We start from the raw sequence: 25,824 nt of genomic DNA on the forward strand, positions 1-25,824 counted from the left end.
GCAGTCAGTTGGTTCAAGGCCGGACAGGAAGGCCATTGATGTAAGTTTAATGTGTTCCAATAATATCAGTGGATTTGACAGGTGTTGATAGGGAAATTTTGCAGCGAAATTTGTAGAACTGTCAGCTGGATGATATTTTTTAACCGTTCGGGCAGGTGGACAGGATGAACAAGTGAACAGCTTACCGGTGGATGCATTCAAATATGTTTGGTCAATCCAATCCAAGAGTGTGACTTATGGTTTAGGGATGAATGGCGAAATATCTTCATCATCCAAACTGAAACTTCCCTGTCCTGTAATACTCTCTTTTCCCTAATTTTCATCAAAACGTGGGCCTGTGCGAATTCGGCATCCGAGACACTCCTTCCAGCTTAAGCACCTCGAGCACACTTCGTTGCCGCTACCTCAATTCCAAAGCATAGACAAACGGTTGACGAGGAAATTAGAATATATTTGTAATCGTTTTCACCTCCTCAGTATCCGGTTTTTCACAGACGATGTTTTCTTCGGACCCATCTCAGATAAATTTTAACAGCAGTCTATTTATCAGACAAATGCCTCACTCCTGGTTGTAAACGCCTGAGTGCGACTGGTTCCTGGAAGCTCAAACGTTCTCTTCTTTTTTGCTAAAGCCTCATTTCACTCTTGTGTGCTGCATTGTCTTCTATGGCCTTATGCATTATCTTCATCAGGTTCTTCATCACCAAATCCACTGATCAGTAATTTAATCTCTCATGCTCCCTGATAATCTGAACTCTGATACTGTCTCAATATGAGGTGACCTTCAAAGTCCAAGTGACTGTGAAGTCGCGAAACACGCTGGCGCTTGCCCACGCCCCACAAAAAATAAGACCGGGTATCCATAAGGCGCTACTTTAGACGTTATCCCACCCTCTACCGACAACTTGAACTTGTTAGCTAACTGTTCAAACAATCTTGAGAAGTTCCACCATCCATCAAACAGCTGCGTATCTTCTGACAGTGATGGCCTGAGGAGACCACCAAGCGGCCCAAAAAAATTCATTTCTCTACTAAACCACTAATTCATTTTCACATTCTGTTACTATACTTGTCGAATCGCAGGTAAAATGTTCAAAATATACGCAAAAATGCTAGCGCTGGTATGAATAAAGCCATTTTAACCTGGCTTTGATCCAAGCTAAATTAAGAGGTTATTGCTTGATTTGTGTTATCATTTTATTCCCTTTTCAATCGAGAAATTAGGAACTATCAGGCAACGTAGCAGTACTTATACACAAATATGTCCATAACTGTTACTGCTGTGATATGCTGAACAGGGACTGCGTTGTTATCCCACTCTGGAGGGACCAGCTCTTATACGAAACCGTCTGTTATGAGGAAAATTGTCAAATGTGCAGCTCAGAAAATCCGACACCATGAAACGTGGAAGTCAGCTTCTACGAAGTATGCGGAAATTATTAAGCTGGTTGAAAAAAGTGAAACAGTTCCATGCTTCAACCAAAATGCTTGGAAAAATTCCAAATGGATTATAAGCTTGGAACAGTTTGCTTTAAAGTCTGAAGCATTGTTAAGGCTATTTTCAGGCTGATCTTGTCTACACTAACTAGTTTCCAGGTCTACAGATGAGCGGAGTTTGAAATGTCGCTAGTATTAGTGTAAAACTGCATGTGTTCATTTCAAAAAAAGGTTTGGAAGGATTCTTAGGTCATTGCGCCCGAGGGATGATTCCAGGCTGCTTGTCTCGATACAGTTAACTCGTTCCCGAAGTCGACAGGCCTGTGACAGATTAACCCTCTAAATCCAAGAATTTCTAGTCATTAATCGAGGGATGCTTCTGGATTTCGTCATGGTTCGGTTCTTCGTCTGATTACTAAAGTGACAGTTTGTAACTGCAGTTCGTCGTGCAACTACAGCTAACTCTTACTAAAGAAGAAAATCATGAATAGTATAAAACTTTCATTTCCTATACGAGTGCTCCAAAAATGGACAACCATTTTAAGTAATCCTAGTCCGAAGATATTATCTCTGCACTCCTCACGACTAGTCTATAGTGGGTATGGAATGCAGCAGAATGCGCGTGCCACACTATCTTACCCACCTGCCCGATCAAATAATCAGCAAAAAAAAACCAAGCACGTACGTGCACTGCAGCCCTCCTAAACCAGTGTGTTACACGTTCATGATTGTACCCGGGGACGGTGACAAACTTACTCAAGCTTACGTGGTTATCGACGTATATGCACTGTGGTCAATGCACCGACAATGCGCAACTCTGCAACCAAGCTGGCACGTGAAAAGTGCACTGTTTGAGTCGGATAATCCAACATCCATGCCCACTATACGGCACGTCTCGAACTGGGATTTACCTGCCTCAAAGATAGAAATAAAAGACACAGAAACTGGTTGCTTGACCAACACTGGGATTTGTCGTCGGATTAACAAGTTCGTGAAATCCACATTTTCGTTCATCTAAGTTGTTTTGCGCTCTGAGGTGGGATCCTCAGTCCTATTCCGCCCATGAACCGAATGTACTCTCAGAATTTAATCCGACGTCTCCTTCGACGCCTAGCCGTTTAACGAATGTCAGTCCACTCAAAGATTCGTGCTTATAACGCATAAGGGAGGAACCTTGGGGTGTTTTCGGCCCAGCCTCGCGTAGTTTCCTATGTGGGTTCTGGAACCATACTTCATTCAGGCTCCCCTGCTGACTGAGTCGGTTATCTTTCCCTTCTGGATTATGAAAATTTAGGACAACTACACACTCAATTTCGATCCGTTCCATTAAGCAACTAGCCACTCGGTTCCAGCTGATGTGGAGCAACTCATAGTCGCTTTGTCTAGTTCGTGAGCGAGTTACCAATCCAACTCTGCGGTTCCTCGTGAGTTGGAGTAATTCATCGTGCACCAGAACGTCTGTTTGTTGTGCTTGTTCATCTCGCTTCTCGATGTCATCGTGGTCACCAGGTACAATGTTTACCTTATAATAATTCCACGAAAGTACATTCCTAAGCTCTAACATGCCTACTGGACCAGTGTTTGCAAAGTGTGATAGTTTACCTTGGTCAACTATAACGTCAGCGTACGTAAACCAAATGATAGTGAAGTTGTCGGTCAAATTAAGGTCATATTAAGTGAACAAACACATACCGGAATTGGAATATATACAGAAACACTGCTATCATGTGTTTGCGATCATCTATAGTCGGATGTGGTCAATCCATGTTCAGGTAAGACGGAAACACGAGTTTAAGTGTTTAGACACCTTTTGACGAATGTGAACCGTCCACAGCGATGCGGTCAAGCAATGTGAATGTTCAACACGCAAATAACTGGAAACGGCGAACACTATGATAAGTTTGTACTGTGACTTGCAACTTTCTGTAATTAAGAACAAGTTATACCTAATTGACAAAATACACTCATTTACGAATGAGCACTGTCCTGTTAAGTCACATATACTTATGAAGAACAGTCAAATAGAATCACTTTAGCTAAACAGCAAACCGCATCTTTTAGGGACCTTGGTAAGATGGATTCAACCAAGTTATCTCTTGAGCACCGGGATGTAATCATTTCCCGGGCGAAAGCAATTATATTTCCGTCGGACATATGGGATAAATTGCAACACACTGAGGGAAGGTAACACGTGGCTCACAGCGTGAGTTGTGATCGAAGACAAGCTGTTCACGACTATTTCGGGAAGCTTCAGGGATCACTTTTGACAGTCAGGTTTCTATCTCTGTGATTATTATGCTTGCCATCTGCTCTCCTACATTGAGCGAACGAAAGGAAAACATTTCGCTCAGTGCTATCGCTTTGGATGTAGACAGCTGGGAAGTCAGTGTGTCTGAGCACAAAATGTACTGTCAGGTGTTTTCCGTTACATCACTCGTCACTGCCTAATGAGCAGAATAATGGGATGCTGAGTTTCCTCGAAGTATTCATTTTGCAGTCGGCTCGACGGGCAGAACTTGTGAAATAGCGTCCATGTAAACATCTAGCTCTTAACTGGCGTGTTTGTTTCTGCATCTCAGAATTTTCCTGCAGCACATGTCACAGATGCTTGACTTACAGTTGGGTAACAAGCCTTTTTATGGGACACAATATCTCTCCGTGAAAAAGTAAACAATTTATAAGATTACTAGATCCCACCATCGGGAAATTTTAAGTTTGCCAAGTACCTTACTACTGAAGGTGATGCACACCTCATTCACGCGGGTGTTTTACAGTGGGCCCGTGTCTGCAAGTTATTTAACAAATACGGCACACAAAAAACAGAAAATCGTCCACTCCACCCAATTATCTAGTGCTTTCGTCGCGCGGTACAGACACCTTCATTAGTCGAGGAATTGAGAATTCCGCCCAACCACTTGGTTTAATTTGTCTGATGAAGAAGTCTCGTCACCACATCGGGCTACACAATAAAGGTCACCATTAATCATGAAGCTCCATCCATTGATTCTCTGTGTAGAGATGGAGGGTAAAAACTAGTGACACATACTCAAAAAGTACCGAGGAAAATACTTGTTGGCTAAGCCTCTGACGACAGTCAATCATGTTGTTAGTGTTTGTCTTACGTGTGTGGCTGTGAGGATTGGAATTCAATAGAGTAAAAAAGGCCATCATGTAGGTAACTCGGCTTACCAACTGATGCAGAAAAATGCCAAGAAATCAGATGTATTTCCACAGGTAGTTTGGAAATCGTTGCCTGAATTCCTCGAGGAGAGGAACGCAGAATACTGCCAATTTATCAAGGCCATAGAAGCGTCAACTGAGTTGCCGAGATTTCAGAACTAACAGCACTTTCGTCAGTGTGAAGGCACTACGAGGCGTTATTACTTGTTTGAGCAAATAAAACGATACGGTCAGATAAGCATTTTATGATATGAAAATATAAGCCGACAGAACAACCGTTTTTCGCAAATAATTCTTGAACGACGGCCACTTTTTGAACACTCTTCCGTCTTGTCTCATTTAATTTTGAGGACTTTAACTGCAAATAAACATTGGCAAGCTTCAACAAAAATAAGTAGATACCACAAAGATTTCTTCAAACAGGGACGAAAGAAGTACGAAATGCCGATAAGAGGAAAGAATCGATAGCAATCATTCTTTTGATACCAAGTTGTGGCTTATTCAAGACAGAAATTTGACCTTTTAAATTTCTTGAAAGTGTTCAACAGACCTGTGGATGACTGCACACCTTTCTCGAGAACAAGTTTACACAAAAGCTAAGTAAAACTGAGCAGAGGATTTCATGACTGGACCTGAGAATTTAAGCCAGCCAACCACTGGGAACCAGTCTTAATTCATCCGTCTAATTTCGCCGGACTGACAGGGTCACTGACCGACATACCTATCTTGACTTGGGGGTGAGAACCTGGTGAAGGTGACACATCATCCATCCTTCTCATTCTGTCCAGCTTACGAGCATTTAAATTCTTCACATCCCCCGCATACTCTACTTCTCATTCACAACAACGTATCCCTTCCGGGCTCTCTACGGTCCACCATGTGTACAAATAGGCCAGGTGATCTGCTTACCTAATGAGGCCTGAAACAAAGACACGTGGCATGTCTTAAGAGTTGCAGGTGTTCAGTGTGGCGTAAGAAGTTGTTGGTCGTTTGCAGCTTAGGCCTGAGGCAAAATAGATTGTTGTGACGAGTCAGATATTAGCACCAACAAGGAACGCAGATGTTGTGTCGAAGTTGGTTCACTAATTCAGGTGAGCTGTCAAAGTGAATCATGTGGTTGCCTGATTTCTTCGATCGTACTGTGTTCGGACGCCATGACCGCGCCGTGTAGGTTGGGATTGGAAGTGAAACTGCTTATAGTTAAGATCCCGCTGTAACGATTTTTAGTGTTGCTTAAATACTCTATCTCCTCAAGTGCTCTTTAGGAGTCACCCAGAATGAGCAACTGCGCAAGTACGTCACAGACGAGCCAGTACCATCTGCCGCTGACAGCCAACAGATGAAAACTTATTTTCATCTACATGACAGGGGATGTGAAGTTGTTAAAACTGATTCACAGGGACATTCCCAAAGGTTACAGATGATAGGACCGAACAGCCCGTGCGCGGGGTTGAGATTTGTCGAAAATAAATTTATGGCCATCAGCTTGGTGCGTGTTATCTGATTCTCTCTGAGACCCTGAGTAAGTTAAGGTTTCCTCCTGGGATAACAGAAGAGGCAGTTATGCGTGAGCATGCTAGTTTTTGTTCCACTTTGTTAGCCGCTTTTGGCACCGCCACCGCCACCACCCGTCTGACGTTAATTTTCCACGTGAAAGTTTGTGCTGGTGTGTATTTGTCGGCGTAGAGTGGCGCGCAATCTGACTGTCTTTTTTTCGTCTGTCATTTCCATTTATCGCCCCGCTGCATGTCCTGCCTGACTGTTGATATCATGGTTCGTCGTGCAATAGGATACGACGAGGACGACAACAACAGCGACAACAACAAGCGCATCCGCTCTTCACTTCCCAACCTGATGCATTCGATCCCAGTTGCGTTTTGTGCGCGTGTGTGATTTATGGTACTTACCAGTTATCCTTGAAGTTGGTGGCGGCGCTGCGTGATTCGCTACTGATTTTTATAAGGAACGATGACGATGATGAGGTGGTGGTAGTGGTTTTAAAACAATTCACCTTCTCACTCCACCCCGGGCTTTCGTCTCTCAGGCATCTCTTCCATCCACCCATTTCGTGAGCTTCGTCACAAGCCGTACTCCACCTAGTCGTAGCAAATCACCCCACATACATATCACCCAACCTCCCCCCTTTCACTCCATCCAATCTGTCAATATCCACCTGTCGAGGTCATCTCAAAAGTTGCATAGGTTAGTTTTTTTTCCAAGACAGATGCCCCTCGCGTATCTCTGTGATCCACGTGGATGTAAGGAGTGTGAGGATGAGTGAAATGGGAAGCAATTTTTCATCACCTTCACCATCACTACAGTGATACGATCACAGTCAATGATGACAGTTCGGTTCGGTTCAGGTGCGCAGCCAGCCAGAAAGGGAAGTCAGGCGCAAAAAGCGTATCATTTTTAGGAGAGAGGGTGGCTAGCTCGCCCTGGGGTTCACAGAAATCAGTTGGAAGTAAAAGAAAAACTGAATGGTAAACCCCATGATAACCATGGGCAGTTTAAAGGCTTTTGGAAATTATTTAAAATGCCATTGTTCACCCCACCCCTCAATCTCATTAAAGTGTAGTGTAATATTAACTGAAATATATATTTCCATGCTTTATCAGGCATGAATAAAAGCACCTCTAGAAATAGATTTAAGAAGCACTTTTTTTATAGCTGACATACATTAGTTGCACTACGTATATTCATTCACTTGAATTCCATCCAAATCACACCCATCATATAAATCGTTAAGGCCCGAAAAGCAAATTAGATATGCATGCCAACTCATCCCCAAACCAAGCTCATGCTAACAGTGGAGTCTCTCTCTTGATATGATTCGGCTGCCAAATTTTACCGAAATTTTTCGACAATTCGCTAGCGGCTTTACCCTTTTTGTATACAAACACCTTATTTTCAGTGTATTCCTGTATATGGCCGCCAAGCAGGATGCATAAAGAGGCAAAAAGGCAACGAGTTGCAGAAAAATACTTTGAAGTCTGGACTATAGTTCCAGGTGGAACGTGAGGCGACTTTTCTGTAGCATATTCAGTTGTAGAGTATTGCAGGTGGGCGATTCAGTCGGATACTATTTTAGCAACACATGTAACTTACGAACGAGTATCTAACGCACAATTCCGGTTCAGAGTTCAGTTAAGATTGTTTTAATGGTATTGTGACATTCAAACGCTTTCGTATCGTTGTCGTATGCAAATATCGTTCAGCTGCAACATCTTTTCAACGTCTAGCTGCGGTGGTACCTGAAGGAAGCGCGAGGGCTGAGACACTGCCCAATCCTGGATAAGAGCAGTCAAGATGTAGGGGCTGGGTTCGAACCATTATTCTTCCGGTCAGTAAGTGATCTCCTTAGTCAGTGAGGATTCCTGAGCTCCATACTTGGTTTCGTTTCAAGATGACTAAGAAGTCGTTTAGAAAAGTCCCTCTGTTTTGCACTAGAGTTTGCTTGTTCTCCAGGCTTCTTCACGCTCTCTAATGATAAGCTTATAGTGTGGTGGTGGTCCTTTGATGAGCCGCTGACTGTTGTCTTGCTGTTGTTGTAGTTCGTGTGAAGTATCAGTCATCACCAAATTGGATCCAAATATTTAGATTTGAAGGAAGGAATAATCCCGAATCGACCCACAGGAATCTTTAGTCATGATGAAATATGAGGCTGGAATGCTCTGGGAACCCTCAGCTACCTGGGCTAGAGATTCTCAGTTGGTAACTGTATATTCGCAACTTTAGAGTGGTTTTCTGCTTCTTAATTACTGGAATCCAAGAATGATGGGTATATCGGTCGACTCCTACAGTCCCCCGACTTGGCACATTTCGTCAGGAACCAAAGAGTCAATTTGCTCATCTATTCAGTAAACACACTAACATGCCAAAGTTTCTGAAATGAATTCAACATTGCTTATTCAAATGTGATATTCATAAGAGAATCAAACCACGCCTAACAGAAAAAAGGTAGACAGGAGATACCTTGTTTTTAACCGTTTCCATTCATGTGCTGCAATTGTTATTGTGTTATTGACTCATTTTAACTGATACTTTGACGGAATCCAACTGCTAGCTGGATAACATTACCATCAGCTTTACTTATTCAGAAATCGGAGAGTTTCGACTGTTGGTTAGCAGTTTTGGAAGTCGAATTCGGTCAGCTCGGTAAATGGAGTTTTTGGGTTCACAAATGAAAACTTTGTCGTATATTAATAGTGTCACATACTTCGACACAATCTAAATTCCAGCCTGCATCATTGGTTGCTCCTTGCATGTAAAACTTGGAAACGGCTGATTTAGTTATCAGTTCAGATGCAGAGTTTGTAGCTTCAATAATCATGGATTAAGTTTTAATTGTTGTGTGGAGTTAATCCTCCCGGAGTTTACTAGCTCAGACTGGCCACCCCGGAAGCACCAGAAACATCAGGAAAGTTCCGAAGATTGTGTGAAACGTGTATGTTACATTTAAATCTGTTTCACTTTTGTGTCAAGCTTTTGTCATCAGTTGAAAAAAATCGATCAACTGATTCAGTCGCACGTGCACTTCACTAGTACCAGTCAGCCCACAAGAGCTGAACACAGGTCACCGCGATACCCACAAGCTGACCAATAGCAAGCCAACAGTGATTGGAACTCATCTGTTCAGACGGTTGTTCAAACCCAAAACTTCTGACAGGGATGAGTCGTGATCAGATAAACCTGGGACAACCTAAAGGTTATTGATCAATTATTGGGTCCAGCGACACGTTTACTTTGGAGAGAAACAGTTTATTTTGCAGATCAAGCACAGAATCTTTCCTAGATTCACAAAGCCCGTGCTACTGCACTTAAAACGCCACATTTCTGAAGACTAATCAATGCATTCCACAGGTAAGTGGCTCACCGTTAGATAAATAATGCATAAAAATGTTTCTTGTATGCACTGATATTGAGGTTTGTGTGGCCGGTTATAAAGGTTGAAAATTCTAACACATTTCTGTGTATCTAGTCAGATGCACTAAGAAGTACAGATGAATTTCGAAACGTCTATTGAAATTTCGGTTCAATAAATTGCAAATGAGCCCCTGGTTTCCATGGATAGACGCCTTCATTTCGATTTTACCGTATTCATCCTTAATCATAGAAACACAGTGGACGTGCAAACAGTTGGCTGAAAAGCTCTAATGAGTGAGCTGCTTTTAGTTGTAGCATTAGACTGCGGAAACCGTTACATCGTCTGAACCGGAATGGCAGTAAATACTGACTATTGCGTATACATGAGTGTAGTGCGCACAGTATTATTACGGCTAACCGTTATTTCTACACATCTCCTACCCCTTGACCCAGAGCTCTCAAGCGTTAAATTCAGTGAAACACGTATAGTTATTGAATACATGCAAAATGTTGAGAGTAAATCAGTCAGCAGACTAGGAATATGCAGAACAGAACAAATTAGGACAGTATGTGTAGTACGGAAGGATATGTTTCAATGTAAGTATCAGGGTTCGTTTTTCGAAGTCTTGCTTGTCATGTTATTGGGCCCCAGTGACGATCACCAGTGGGACTTGCTCTGAAGATGACTTGGTAAGGTGCAGTGATGGAATATGATCATTCAAAGCAATTAAGTGATGGCCCGTGGTTCACGATCAGGAGAGTGCTGTTATCCATAGATGTTGGAGTGAGCTGCAAAATCACCAACACTGAACTGAATAGATCGAAAGTGATGGTTAATCCGTTCCTTGGTGGTCACAATGACTAAGGGGTGCTTTTTGGGTAAGCTGAAGAATCAATCAGGAGGATGTAATCGGGTATTAGATGGTTTAACTGGCTGACTACATGGCCTCAGGAGAGAGGAGAGTTTTGAGCCTGATTGCCCAAGGTTGCTCTGTGATGCTTTTTGATGCCGTTACTGAAACGGGGAAAATCTTTTGGAGATAATACATGAGTTATATTTAAAAACACTGGGTAATTATTTCCACGTAATTCTGATCGGACAAATCTTCAGTCACATAGTCCCCCTTATAAACTTGCAGACATTATGATACAATGCTTATTTTCTGGATCGCTCCGCCCATACATCGGAGATGAATCCCATCGTGAACATCTGAAAATCACAGCAAGGAAATACTTGGCAATGTGGGGCAAAGATCTGAAGGGGTCGAAAAGACTCATATGGTAACTTCATTGCGAGCTGACAAGAAGCCACAATAAAGTGTTTCATTAGTGGGAAGCACTACTTTTTTTTAACAAACAGCAGTCAGTCCTGTATTTAAATTATTTTGCGGCAATAGTATGTCATACCCTAGTGGCATTTTGAGTGACATTTTTGCATGTTTAGTAATTTATCTGGAGAAATAATGTGTACTTTCAAACTGCCTAGGCTTGGATAGGAGAGCTAATTCCTGCATTAATCGAATGGTCTGATCTGGTTAAATATCTTTGCACTAGAGAAGAAACGTAATTAAGCATTTTGACTGGAGTGAATAGAATGAACAACTCCTCTTGGCACTAGGACATTTAATAATTAAATTGGTCATCAGTTCGCGCATAACCTCGGTAGCGAAGGGTTAGAATAACACTCGTCTCAGATGTTTACAGTGCTCTCTGTCGCATGGCCCTGGGACTAATTGAATACATCAGCAAAATCATTCTAAACGACTCTGCTGCGTTGATCTGCTTATCATCGTTGTCCATAATCATGTTGAACGACTTACACTGTGCTACCTAGTCACTTGAGGTCCATGAAGTAGGAAGTATTGCAAAATTCGTGGCGAGTGCCATTAAATTTGTCATCAAACGGTACATGAGGAGCTCGGGCATGTTTTGGCTTTCCAAGTGTATTCCCCAAAAGACCAGATATTACACCACGCATGCGTCTTTGACCACTTGCAAGGTCTTCCTCAAATGTAGTAATCTGAAGGGTTAAGATTTCATGGACAAAACGGCCTTTTAATTTGAACAGTGAAAATCAAAATGGGGATTAGCCCTAGACTGAACCGGTGGACTGAACGTTATATTACACCATGTTCTTTGTTCCTGTGAAATGCACATTCAGCGATGTGTTTCACCACAGTGACACCGATTGACTTGGCATATTAGCCGTGCGTTAAGTGCATTTTTCATCGGGGGCCTGTACCGTGTGCATCCAGACTGCATCTGTGATCTTTGTTTCAGGTGACTGAAGGTGGATTTCTTACTTTCTGTCTGTAGTGCATGTGCTCTTGAAGAAATTCGTTTCAGCTAAGGTATCGCCAGCTAACTCAGTTGTTCCACAACTTTTTCTTGTCTTGACCTGTTTTTGCCGCAGCCATGCGGTTGGCAACCAAACTCCCAAAAAATAGCTAGAATATCGACTTCCCGATGGTTCTCGGGGATTCGTCGTTGCTTTCGTCCTAGATATGTTTTGTCAACCATCCTACTCACTAGTTTTTGAGTCCTCATCTTGTGTAGCAACCACTTCCATTGTATTCAGAAAGGAAGTTCATTCCGTCAAACTCAAACAATTCTTGTCTGTAAGCTGCTGTGCCAGACGGTGTTTTTTAAATATAAATCTGGCGATAGACTAGCACTGCCCACAGCGGGTGAGGGTAATTACCTCTGATCTCTCTCTGATCTTCCGCCGTAAGGTTCAGCAATTTGGTCAACAAGTTCAGTGAAGTGTAAGTGTCTGCACTGATGAAATCCGAAGTTGCTGTTCCGGCTAGGAGGACCGGTATCATCTGAACTGTTCCAAACAGTTGAATAAACGAATCGTGATGCTGAGGTTGGAACTAGGGAAGATGCATAATATACTTTCAATAAACCAGTTCAACATTCTGCTCTCGGATTCTACAGAAACCTATGATTTCTGAAAACTACGGTGGGCTGCATACTGCTGGAATGTTACTCTCTAGACTTCGCATCGCTGCATGCAAAACTCTTGAAGTTGGAAAGTTGTTGTGGTAAATTCTGCTATGTCCTTCAATTTTCTACCATCCGACAGCGATGTTATGAGTGAATTAAAGTGAACTTTCCCAAAAATAAGAAAACTGAATTTGTTCTTGTACCTGGAGATTCAGCTTTGGTGTTCATAACTTAATCCTGAATACAACCTCTTACGGCTGTCCGAGTGAAGTTGTCTAAGTGTTTTGGTCTTACCAGGTAACCATGTCAGCAACTCAGCATCACTTCGCCACCTTGGTTAAACCAGCCTCAATGATTCAGTTAACGGATTAGAGAAATACTCCTCTGGTTCAAGTATTCCTATGATGGCCTAAAAATTAAATCCCAGCTGAAAGTCCTTCCGGAGTCTAGAACTAAACCTACCCTCATTTTTCACCAATAGTGTTTCCGAAATGAAGTGTGCATAAATGGAGTCATCGTCTAATTTGAAAACGAAAATGGTGTTAACGTAAGACAGAACTGAAACATTCGTTTAGGACAGTCTTCAACTGAATGTGCTGCATGAAGGTATCCTCATGCGACAACTGGTGTTCAAACAGGAAATAGTGTTTATGCAAACTTGGGTACTAGGCCTACTTCGCGAGCCTCGAGGGGTGCGAAACCGGTAGTGGTATGTCACAGTTTTTAACAAAAGTATACTTTTCTTCACACAGACAACGAAATCCGATCACCTAAATAACGTTCCCACGTGAGGCCATGTGAGGTGGCCTTTGTGCGGCGCGTCCAACAGTACCTTTGCTTAACTCCAAAGAAACAAATCAGTCTGAAGTCACTGACTAGGCCGGAAGGAAAAAGCGGTCAAATTATTCCGATCTACCTGTTTTGTGTGGCTCCCCACACTCGCCTAAAAATATAATATTGCTGTCGACCACACCTGCTTGGGTCCGTTGTGGTTCTTCGGGCCAAAAAAAGGTAGGACAAGATGTAACGAAACTGGTTTCTTTTGGTCAGCTGCTATTTTTTGATCCTGAACAACATAATAGCTGGTTTCCATGATGGCGACCAGTCGCCGAATTGCCTCCATCCCAGGTATTGTCCATCTCCCAGAGACCTGTTGTGATATAGGGCATACCGTCAGGAAAGCGACTGAATGATTGTGAACTGCCTACGTTTTATTTAGCTCCGAAGAACTTTGCCAGTAAACTATGGAATGAAACAAATCCTCACAGCTTCACCGACTGAAACATGTTTACCCAGGTCTTTATCCTCAAATCTCCTGAATAACGGAATGGATGCAGTGTACAAATACGGTGATCAAACATTTGTGTACTTATGCAGAGCTAACCTTCGTCGGATATGTTTGGAAGACTTTGAACTGAATATTTTACTGGAAAATAGGCGATGGTGAGGATTCGGAGTTTTTCGTTTTGCATTTTCACGGCAGACTGATTACTAAACCCCCTTAAGACGAGCTTAAAGAAAGCCACAAGGGCCAATGAAGGCTCATACACAATCTGGAGAAATATTCGTGTAAATGTTAGAGAAATGACCATTGACAGCTGGAACTTGGTTGGTAGCACACCACCCACGTATCGCACCATTCAGTAATTCGAGAATATTTATCATGTGTACTTTTACACCTATGACTGATGATATCTCGTTCCTATCGGTTTAATACCAGATGAAAAATGAATGCTTTCTTGGAACTATCTGAAGAGGAGAAGAGTTGATTCTTTAGGAGTCATTTTTAGAAGTAGCAATTGGCTGTAAAGTTCACATTCGTTCATTGTTGTGATTTTTGCCTCATCATGTATAATTCCCCTTCCACCTGCCTTGAACTGACAACGATCAATTACTACTGAACCTTAAACAGCCAGTCTATATTTACACAATACGAAACTTCCACTCCTTTTTCTATGTTGATGACTTAGACTTTCCCTGTGTGGTCAGCTCCCCCAAGGTGAATGTTTAGAGCCGCACTGTGTTGAGGGGCTAATTGGCATACGGTTTTTTCAAAGATTGTAAAAGCCGCAGACGTACGCACTGTCCCCGCTTGTCGGTTAGTCTGTAATTTGTTCTGCTGTTCGCACACAAACATTCGTTGCTGGCGCCGTACAGGTAGACGGTCTGGGACATAGCGCCAATTGACACATGAGAGACACACGTGCGTCGACGAGAGAGAATTCGATCCAGTTACCTTTGCTCTAATTGGCCGGTTGTAAGGTGTGCGCGGGTTAGCTAGAGGTGTGCGGACGCAGAGGGGTGACCGATATGTTGGTTTGGTCTAACGAGTACACCTTAACTGCGCAGCGCCTCCCGCCATTTGATCAACAGCTGTCGCGTTGCCCCATCTTCTACCTTGTTCAGCCCACGTGACGGACTGTCCAATCGTAGGTGCGTAAGGTGATGGCCGTAATTTTTAGGCACAAGCGGGACATACCTGACAGCCAAACCGATACACTTTCGAGCGGCACGAACTCCCGCATCTGCGATCCGCTACATACCAGTGCTATCTGAACTATACATGTTTCGTTTAGGTAGGATTTAATGGCTCAACAACCTCATTCTCGATTTCCACCTTTTCTTTCCTTGCAACCTCGCCAAACGGATAACTATTTTCTAAACGAAACTACTCCACTGATGACAAATTGGTGCACCGAAGTGCATCGAGCACAAGTCAGACCGGAACCTCCATCTTGCTTTTCCTCACCAAACTCGGAGGTTACGCCCCCCAAACACACGTGTCCGGTTTACGTCAACAGCCCTGAAACTGATGCTTTGGATGGAAGGTCCTCCCAACCAGACCACGTTCGTGGGATACCGGCCTGTGAACAGTGTGGAAAACAATTTGCAAATGTCTACCGTCTTCAGCGGCACTTGCTGAGTCACACAGAAAGCTATGAGTTAAGAAAATTTCGGTGCTCCCAATGCAACAAGGCATTCAAATTTAAACATCATCTGAAGGAACACGAACGTATCCACACTGGGGAGAAACCATTTATGTGCAAACATTGTGGAAAACGTTTCAGTCATTCGGGTTCCTATTCCAGTCACACAACTAGCAAAAAATGCAGTGCGCTGAACTGGTCCACATCTGTCTCTTCTAACACAACACAATCAACCAACGAGTCTCACCCAATCCACACGCCTCTCCCGAGGAGCATAATCTCATCTGAGGGTCATGCTGCTAGATTGGCGACACCATTCCAGGAACGTGAATTGCTGTTTAAGAGTGTTGACAAGGAATCGGAGACTAATGGCCTGCACAACCTCGAGCGAGTACAGTCTCCCCCGAGTCCACCTGAAAAGAACTGTCTTAATAAAGATGTGATACCCAGTTGTCTGCCTCATATGGGAACATTTCCCTTCACTTCTGTTGGAACGTCTCCAATTCCATTATTCCAGAAATATCCACCTTTGTCATCTCTATCATTTCCTTCTCTGCCTGGAACACTGTTCGGATTAACGTCACGACCGTGGCCTTGGTATTACCGGTCTCAAGAAGCTGTATCCGATTCCTCAGAACTTTCCACACGTAACGTCTCACAGAAGAAATTTTCTATCCCAGAGCTTTCCCAGGATGTTTGTAATCAAACTCCTGATTGGGACTGGAATCAATCGACCCCACCCCAGACGTCGTCAGAAGGTCCTTTCGTAGCACCCACTACCCGTCATAGTTCACAGTCGCTGGCTCTGTCTTGTGATCTAGCTTCTCCTTTATCGTCTTATAAGACGATTCAGACATTTGCACCGATTGCTGATAAACCGTTTTATGCAAGTGCATGGAGCGCATTCCAGTCGCCTGAACACAATGTACAAGAAGCTGCACTTGACTTATCCATGCCAAAATTATCCTCAAAATCCCATCCGGCAGATATGCAAACACCTTCTGCAGTGACTAAAGTAGATTCCTCGTCGGTCGAACATAATTCGTTATATATACCGGAAAACAGCGCTTCCATAAACATGAAGAGATGGATGTCCACATTTGCCTTCATGTTAGGTGCCGCGAAAATGATAGATACCCCATCCAAGCTCTGCACTGATGATCCGTTCGGGTTAGAACAAGGTATTGCGCAGTTTCAGTCAATACCACATTTAAAAATTAACGGTGTTGATTGCGAGGCTCAAATCACGAAGACAAAGAAACTTGATTCACCAATGGAGCAACGTAACACGCCATGCACAGAATACAGACATGATGGAGACCTGGAAGTATCCATGGAAGAGAATGTGGATATCAGAGTAAGTCTGGGGTTTTCTCTCCAAATTTATACTTGGTTCATCCTGAGCAAAACTTGTGTCCCAAATGGACCCGCTGTAGCTTTAAGTTCAGCCACCCGCTAGCACAGACAATTAAACTAGGTATACCGGGTTGATTGTTCATATTTTATTCCGTCATCGGTTTGGTTTCAGCACCGACGTAAACGCTGTGCTCTAATGAGATCGGATCCCAGTTGCACTTAAGAGAGCCGTTTACCTGGTGCGGCGAAATAGTTCAAGTTTCGCAACATATTGCAGCTCAACTATGGAAACACATTTATTGGGTTCCAGAGAGGATTTTGTTGTCGCCCCATATGGAAACTCATTATTTTTATTGTATGTAAGTGTGTCCCAGCTGCTACGAATTTTTGACCATACTCATTTAGGCAGCCATCGCATCAGAATCTGCATCCTGCTTGCTCAAGTCAACTGGATTCTGACTGATGACTTTTCCCTTCCGATGGGCCGGTTTCTTCAAGTTTTCTCGTTCAGTTAACCAATGGTATCCTGTCGTCCCCTGGTTCCCGTCGTCTCACCCCATTTACATTCTTGAAACCTCCTGAAATAGCTTAACCACCAACCAATGCCACAGCTACATGGTCGTATGTTTGAGAACGAACGCTGGAAGGTGATCAACGGAAAACAGCTTATCTAGTTCGAGAAATAAGTAATTTCAGCATTCGGTGATAAAATGATTTCAATAAAAGTCAAGAACGGAGGATTGTTGCTAGCTTCACTTCATTTAATTAATGCTCAACTACTTAGACTGTGGACAGTGGAAAGTGAACATTGCAGACATACAAGGAGTTTACCTAATTTTTAGGGGAGGTTGACCTGAATTCCAGTTGAATCTCTCGTTTATGATGTTCTTCTTCATCAGGCCGCTGTATTCTTCGGTTGATACATTATTACAGATATCGTAACACAGTGTATTGACCTGGGATTCAGGTGACTCTCCACTGAAAACCAAATTGGTTTGCAAGTGAGTGTATTTGTCGGACTTTGTTCAATTTAGACTCAAGCAGAACATACGATTGATGGGAACTTTGGGGCTGCGCCTGTGAGATGAGCCTAAAGCAGGGCAAAACAGGTTGTGGGCTGTCGAAGAACTTTGTTCATGCACTGCGGCTCCATGTTGATCCCAATGCCGGAAGCGGCCGTATCCAAGCAGGATGGGTGAGAACACCTTTGTCATCGAAATACAGACTGTTACAGGAGGTTGCTGAGTTTTCAATCCTTCTTGCATCTCATTTGCTGCAAACAAGGATAAAACCAGTAGGCAGTCAAGAAAATCAAGCTACTTTCTCCCTGTTCCTCCAGTGGAGGCTGTTAGAGCGGATCGCACTTCCTCTGATTCAGGGACTTCAGGTTCTCTCTCTCTCTGTGATGCTTTGTTGCCTGGGTTTTTGGGCAGTCTGCCTCTGGCTCATTGTTTGCAAATTTGGATGTTCATAATTAACTTGGCTTTGTGCAACCACGTTATTATTATAAAAGACGGGAAAACGTGGGAGTACAGACCTAAAGCACAAAAGGCACAGTGCTCATCTGTGAATAATTTGGTCGAAGAGTAATCCGTGATCACTTTTACTGCGTGTTGTCAGGCCGATAACATTTTACCAAATCTGGTAAAGTAGATATTATATGTATATCGCTTCAAAGATCGGTCATGTCCGTTCGAGGCAACTGAATAAAAGAAGCCCACATGGTGACCTGACAAACAGTCATAATCCTGCACTCAATTTAATGGACTTAATACACATTGGTAGTTTGGCTGACTTCTACTTTCGTGTCCCATTCTTAATGGGATTGTATGCCATCCTGTGATTACCCCCCCCCCTCAAATGCACTTTTTAAATACAAATCAACGAGGGGGTAAAACGGCCTTCTTTGAACAGTACTGACTATATGTACCTCAAAGAGGACCTCCTTTAAAAAGAGAGTTATTAAAGTTTTGCGGTTGCGAGGGATCGCTTTAGAACACCAATATAGAAATAATACCAGCAAAGTATATCACACCTAATGGAACATAATCTGCCATGACGTTTTGAAAACGCAGGGCGCTCCCACGTTTTATTCTTTTGTAACCGGAATATCTAAGCTGGTGGTGAATGCCCGAATCCAATGAACGGGAATTTAAGTCTGTCACCCACCAAAAATAATATTCGGAGAGTCTGGCCTTTCTGAATTTTGAGGATTAAACTAACGTGATACATTGGTCAGTTTGGAGACAAAGTGCAGGAAACTAGGTTACGCTAAGCAAAAATATCGCTTAATCTCGTTTTTGGTAAACCGTACGATCTTTTCATTCAATGATGTCTACGTTGAGCAGAAAAACATCATCCTTCACCCCTTTGAAACTAAAGTGCTTGTTTAACCATGTCTTTCAGTATTCGAACAACACTTTTCTGACAATATTGAATGGTGGTGCAAATTATGATAACGATCGAAAGAAACATTAAGCTCCCTCATCTCCATCTGAAGCCGCTAAGACTAATGCACACAACTGCTGCAAACTGTGCAGTGTTTTCTGGTGCACACATTCCATAATTAGATACTAATTTGAGAATGGTGATTACGCAAAATGTGGGCTAATATGGAACTAATAGTAAGCTCGTTCAAAAGTCAAAATAACACCACTGTTTAAGCAGATGGATTATGAATGCTCAATGTCATCGCAAGTTTTACTCTACGTGAGTTACATAAGCGTATACGGCTAGTACGTATTACTTGGATGAATTCAACCCACAAAACGTCATATTGTTTTCTCAAAACAGCGACTGTTAATTAAACTAAACTCGTAGTAGTCGGAGCTTTTGATAACGCAAAACCCTTAATGGAAATGCAAAACACCAAACGGTTGGCACGATATTTTGTCCTTCACAATGACGTGAAAATGGTAGGCTGAGATTCACATGATCGTATCATCTGCAGGAGATGCCACGTAAATAAAACTTTTCATCCACTTGGTCGACTCCCATAAAGACAAATACGCTCTTGTGGATGAGGTTATCGAAGTCCAGCTATAACATTTTATAAAAATCCGTCATAACGTTACACACCGAATTAGGCATTGTTTCACTTTCGTTTTCCACGCCTGTCTGTAAAAAGGCATTTAAATAACAAATCAAGCTAAACTCAGTGATGAGCTTAATTGACAGACCTGAATATGGGCCTCAATCTTAAGTTTTCTGCTCGAGTCAGTCGATCGCACGCCTCTATTTGGGAAACCGTTTTTTTCCAGTCAGTTCCGTAGCTGTCACGTTATTACTTGATCTACGGGAGAAGTCTAGAGAAGTTCTTAGCGAGAACCACAAGAGTTTGCACACGTTTAAGCTATTTAATTATTTGTACTATTGTTGCCTTGTCCTCCGTAATATTCTTAAGACATACACGCTGATGAGTTATATGTGACCGGAACTCTTGTGGTGCCTCAAAACTAACGATTCACGTCATTCCAGTCAGTATATGCCTGTACCATATCTAGTGCAAATTATCCCGTTTAACGTCTCTCCATGAGGAACGGGGCCTGGTCGCCCCTCCTGAAGGTGTTGACTTTTTCGAGAGTAATGTATGGGATAAGACACCAGTATGCCCTGGAAAATAATAGCAACATTTCGTTATTGATTCGAGAAATGCTGTTTCTGAGATAAATATGCGATTATTTCTGACCAACTTCTTCTCGTGATATGCGAAACTGTAGTGTGACTCACGCTTTCATCTCCTTTAAATTAGATACTCCAGAAACCGGCATATAACACCGAATAGTGGGAGGAAACCACATCATCATGCTCGATAATTTTAAAAAATACCTTTAAGTAGTAAGTTGTCACTCAAGAATCAGCTTCTGTCTTAAATTTACTTATTTACACTAAGGAATATTTTACGCAGCAGGCTTTACTAAGCTTTCCAGGAAATTAATCACGAGTAGAATGTCACCAGAATTTCACAGAAAAGACTTGTGGCCTCTAAATTTCACTTATGTATGCTGTCTTCAGATTTTGGTTACCAGTGACGTCGTATGACAGGATTTGCCTAGACGTAGCTTGTCTATAAGGTGAGAAGCACGAAAGAGGATCGCAAGAGTGGTGAACGGAGCTCTCTAAGTTAGCGTGGTTGAAACACGAAACCACGCATGACCATAGGCCGCCTACCAAACTAGGCTCTGTTCTTGATTCCCCCGTCGGAAAAAGGTCGAGCCCGTACAGACAATGATGTGGCAATAGGGAGTGATTACTGCTTCGGGTCAAATAAGTAGTGTTGAGTTTTTGTGCCTTTCTGGCCGCGGAACGAATCAGTCTCTTTCTTAGCTGGGGACACCTCAAAACATTGCAAGCATCACCGCTTGGCTAAATTCATTGTGGCATGTACACTGGTTCTGTGTTGGGTGGGGATTGCCATGGGTGGAGCCTAAGCAGATTTGTCTAATTCACTGCGCCTACTTCAGCAACACCGTTTTTCTCTCCGGGAATGCAGCTATTTTGCATTCATCCCTCTTTTTCATCCTTTCTTTCAACCCTCTACTAAAGCATCGTTGTTTACCGTTTTACGTAGGTTTGGTATCGGTTTTAGTACTGGTGTGTATTTGTCAAAGGTGGCACCCTCTTGACAAGCGTATAGTTGTCTGAATCAGCAACGGGCGAATAACTAGTCCTTATTAAAAATCTATCACGTGATCACTGGCGTCTTAATAGAGCATCCAAAAGATTAAAATGGAGAGTTTTCTTCTTTGGAACGTAAGATTAAGTCCAAATAGGAACGATTTAATTTTGGATTTTAACCCGAAAATTTTCAAGTTTTACGGACATTTGAGTAGTGCTGTGTTGGCTTGTGTTCAGAACGCAAGCCATTCCCATCTGCATTCCGCATTTTGAAAATGAGTTATTGATGTTCCTCCAAGGGGTAAAATCTATCCCAGGACAACAAAATAGTGAATTTTAGGAAGTTTGCGGATTGCTCGCTGCCTAATCTTCTGGGATCTGATCTCCTTTATCATTCACAGTATTATCGGTCCATCAAGGACAGTACTACATATATAACCAGGGCATTAAGTTCTCGCGTGTCTATAGCATGATCGTAAGGTTTGGGAAACGTAGTCAGTTCTACGAATCACCGAATTTACAGTTGTGTGCAGAGTCCGGCTTAGTTGGCTTTGTGCAATGTAGTTTGTTCGATTTGATCAAACTTTGAGTTAAAAATACAGGGTAAAATGACAAGAATCTCTTGAAAGCACCTAGAACAATCGTCCATCTAAAAGTACTTGATAAAAGCTCTGCAACAGACCACTACCGGTTTTATCCTGCTTGGGACGCAGCAGATTTTCAAGCAGCGTACTATCAGAAAGGCATTTCCTGAATATCCTCCCAAATGAAACGGAAAGCAGCTTCCTAAGCACTTTTATCTAGATAAATAAAAAAGCACGAGATTTTGTAGAGTTTGATTAGTTCCTTTGATTTTCATTAAAACTAACTTAATTTGCAAACGATCGTGTAATTACAGTGCAAAAATCTTGTTATCAGTTAAATACTTCACCCTGCAAAGCAGTGTACCTGGGTGGGAGGATTTAAAGAACACGAACAGAGTGTATAAAAGTTGGTATCATCATCTTAGATCGATTGCGTCGGATAATACTCAAACCGCACACACTCGAAGTCAATTTTATCAGTCAATAAAATCTAGTGGGAGATCCACCTGGATCCACCTGAGTGGTTTAAGATTGCTGAGTCCACTCTAGAAAGGAGGATTCCTGTCGTATATTTCGTTGTTGGGAATGATTTGTTTCGCAACCTTTTAATCCGCAGAGTTTTAAGGGGGATGTTTTCGGAATGACAAACCTATTTTGTTGTCAATATCTCATTGAAGCAATTGTTGGTCGCCAGTTACTGTACACTTTAAACAAGGCATCGCATCTCTGACTTGCTTGTCCCTACTACTTACCCAGCTTAGTTGGTCTGTCTGAAGATGAATGAGGGTGATTCAGTGCATTCATCCAAAAATCCCATTGGTTTTACACCATGACTCAGTTCAATCCCTATTCTGTGATATGCATTCCGACTTAAATGTACAGCACAACTGGCGATTCATGCCTCATTTGACACAGTAGGCGACACGTCGAAGTAAAGTACCATGAAATAGTACAACTTATAGCACCCTATCATTGATTTCGTTCTTCTTGGGACTCATTAGGAAAACGCAATCCTGGGGTTTGAGAAATGTATGTTATGGTTTTAAAACTCCGGCGTTTATTATTGATGACATATACTTCTAGTATTAGTTGGATAACTAGTGCACCATTTTAGTGTGGAAGATAGCAGGTGCGTAAAGATTGATGTATGACCTCAAGGGGTGGTCATCCTGTTTGGGTGTTTTTTTCATATATATATATATATAATATTAGCGACTGTGCATACAAAATAAGATGTAACAATTGTACAAAGTTTTCTATAGGTCAGACAGCTGGGGAACTGCACACCAGAATTGGTGAGCATAAGCGATGCGATAACAGACCACCGAGAAACGTAGATGGATATCAGGCGTTAAGCAAAGACTCGGCAATGGCATGGCATGCGCTAGACACTAGACACATGGTGCAGGATAGATTTGGAAAATGTGGAAATTTTGAGACAGGGGCGACTAGTGGACGAGGAGGAAATCGCCAAACATCCCATCGTGAATAGAATAGAGGGTGCAGAATTGGCAAACGTGTGCAGAGCGGCCTTGGATCAGCGGAGATGACACAAGGTGGTGTGAAGTGATCAGCAAAATGGCTTGGGTTTAAAAGTACAAAATCCAAGCAGAGTGATATCTCTATTAGTTTTGAAAATCCTGTTAAGATCCTTTTGTCCCCCAACATGTGCTCCTACAAATGATCCAGGGAAACTTTTTGTGATTAAGAATCACTAGGGCTTGGAAAAGTTCTAGACATACATGAGTGACTCAACATTAGATGCTGAATTTTCGCATGAAGTTTTATGGTGTAAACGTAAAACGACAGAGAGCTTTGTTTTAGACTGGATGGATCTACCCGAACGACCTAACGAAACGTGCCAATCCAGTTCGTTCATTTTAACAATCCGTTTATTTGAAAATGCTGTAGAAATTTGTGATTAAAATATCACGCAATATTTTGCATACCTTCAGATGTCGAGTAGCACATGTATACTGTCATTTAGCTTACAATAAATGTGGGAATAAATTTTGACCACCAGTAATTTCCCCTGACGTGCCGAAGGTACACTTGTGCTTTACTAGATTGTAAGGAAAAAATCGGGTCAGTGGTTTCAGCGATGCAAACTGGAATACCGCTGCAGTTTTCCTTAGGATTTTCGAGACCGCTTGAGCGTGATGCTGCTAGTATCTCAAAATGCGACCGTGTAATATGCCAAGCGAAGTTACGTTGTTATTCGACCTTAATTAGACTCAAGTTCAACGTAGAATGTTTGGACAAGTGGTCCCGTTCCAGGTTGTCGCTAAAAGAATGAGGTGTTTGCTGACAGGTTGACATTGCCGAAGAAGTGTAATTAGGTGTGAACGCTGACCAGAGAAGTTTATAAATAGGAAAATATTGGGTTCTAACTGAGACCGATGGGCAGTTAAATAAAAACATTCAGACAAATACTGAAAGGTCGATCGCCTCACCAGGCCACCACTATCATTTTGCTTGCTGCTGTGGAACTTGCCACATTGGCCGGATGGCGAGAATGTTGTCTAAGAGAGTGTATGAACTTGTGAGAACAGTTGGTAGATCAGTGATGGCACATTCTATGCACAGGATACCGAGTACACTGGCACTTACTGTTATCTACGAAGTTGGCATGAAGCTATTACCTAGATGCTGGTTTAGAATGCTGGCTCCCGAAGAATACATGGTTATTAGAACTCGAAGGCCTGAATTATTCTTTCATGGCCTTACATGGCCTAACCTGTTCGATCCTGCTGTCACTGACCAGGGGACATCACGTAACCAGTTGATTAAACTTCTTGATCCCGATTTTTGACTTCAGCCCAGGCCACTCTGCCTCCGATTCTTGTAAAGTCTGATCGAATCTGACACGTTTCTATGGTGCAAATATTTATGTGCAAACCATTCTAGATTTGCGTGTATGTATAAGAGCCTGACGACGAGATGTTGAAACATTATTCCGTTAATGGTTATGCCGTCAATACACTCGTGGTTATATTCCATCTAATTTTAGTATTTATTGAGTACTTGACTGTGGTTAGATCGAAAGCGGTTTGCAAAACCTGATTCATAATTTTATATTGACATAGTCTTACGGCCATTGCAGTTTGAGCTATGCAAAGTTTACTAGGTCCAAAGCCCACTAAAATGAGGTTTTTACGGTGTTGTTCGTGTAACTACAGCACCCAGAATATGGACCGATCGGTCCCTCTAAATGTGAAACTGAATGGACAGGCTTTAGTCATCATACTAGGTTGGCATATCTGTCTATACTTTCCACTCTCAGGTTATTCTCCTCCCTCCTACCTCTAGCCTCATATCCCACGATGAAAAGTGCTGCCTCTAGCGTTATTTTTTATTAGAATGCTAAAGTGGTTTTGGTCGGCTTACCTATGACAGACAAGACGTGGACACTTTCGCCTCTTTTGTCATTTCCAGGTTACCGATAGTATCAGCGACAGTATGGCTGACTGCAGCAGCGGCGTCGGAGGAAGCGACGGAGGTGGCGCGTTTGGCGAACAACTGACCTGTGATCAATGTCAAAAAGTCTTCTCGAAATACAGTTCACTGGCGCGACACAAATACGAACACACTGGTAAGGAGATATGTATCTGCTTGATGTTTTAGGTGTTCTGATTTTAGGTGAATTAAACCGACAGACCACATTGGCCTGAGCTAAATACTAAGTGAACAGGTAAGTAATTAGGCAGGCAAGCAATTGGCAGGGTAAGCGGGTAATTGAGTGAGCTGTAAAGTTAGTAAGGGAGTAAATTTCAGGAATAAGTGAAATTATATGGACGGATGCAGCTAGCTCAGAGAAACTTAACTTATTCTACCTTAGAGAACTTCCTGTTAGTATGTATGACCTCTCTTCTCTGGGGGTGCTTGAACAGTCTCATGAAAGAAGTAAT

At 42.5% G+C, this 25,824-nt stretch overlaps 1 protein-coding gene across 1 annotated transcript; it reads left to right on the plus strand.

Moving 5' to 3' along the window:
• Window positions 1-15,018: 15,018 nt before the first annotated feature.
• On the plus strand, window positions 15,019-25,587 carry T265_00279 (hypothetical protein; the record flags this gene model as incomplete). The annotated part of the gene is made up of 3 exons (XM_009163987.1): window positions 15,019-16,716; window positions 25,352-25,508; window positions 25,541-25,587. 3 exons carry the CDS (start codon window positions 15,019-15,021, stop codon window positions 25,585-25,587), a joined length of 1,902 nt encoding a protein of 633 aa, XP_009162251.1.
• Window positions 25,588-25,824: the final 237 nt, after the last annotated feature.

This window comes from Opisthorchis viverrini (genome assembly GCF_000715545.1).
Source record: "Opisthorchis viverrini unplaced genomic scaffold opera_v5_2, whole genome shotgun sequence".
Taxonomy (NCBI): Eukaryota; Metazoa; Platyhelminthes; class Trematoda; order Opisthorchiida; family Opisthorchiidae; genus Opisthorchis; species Opisthorchis viverrini.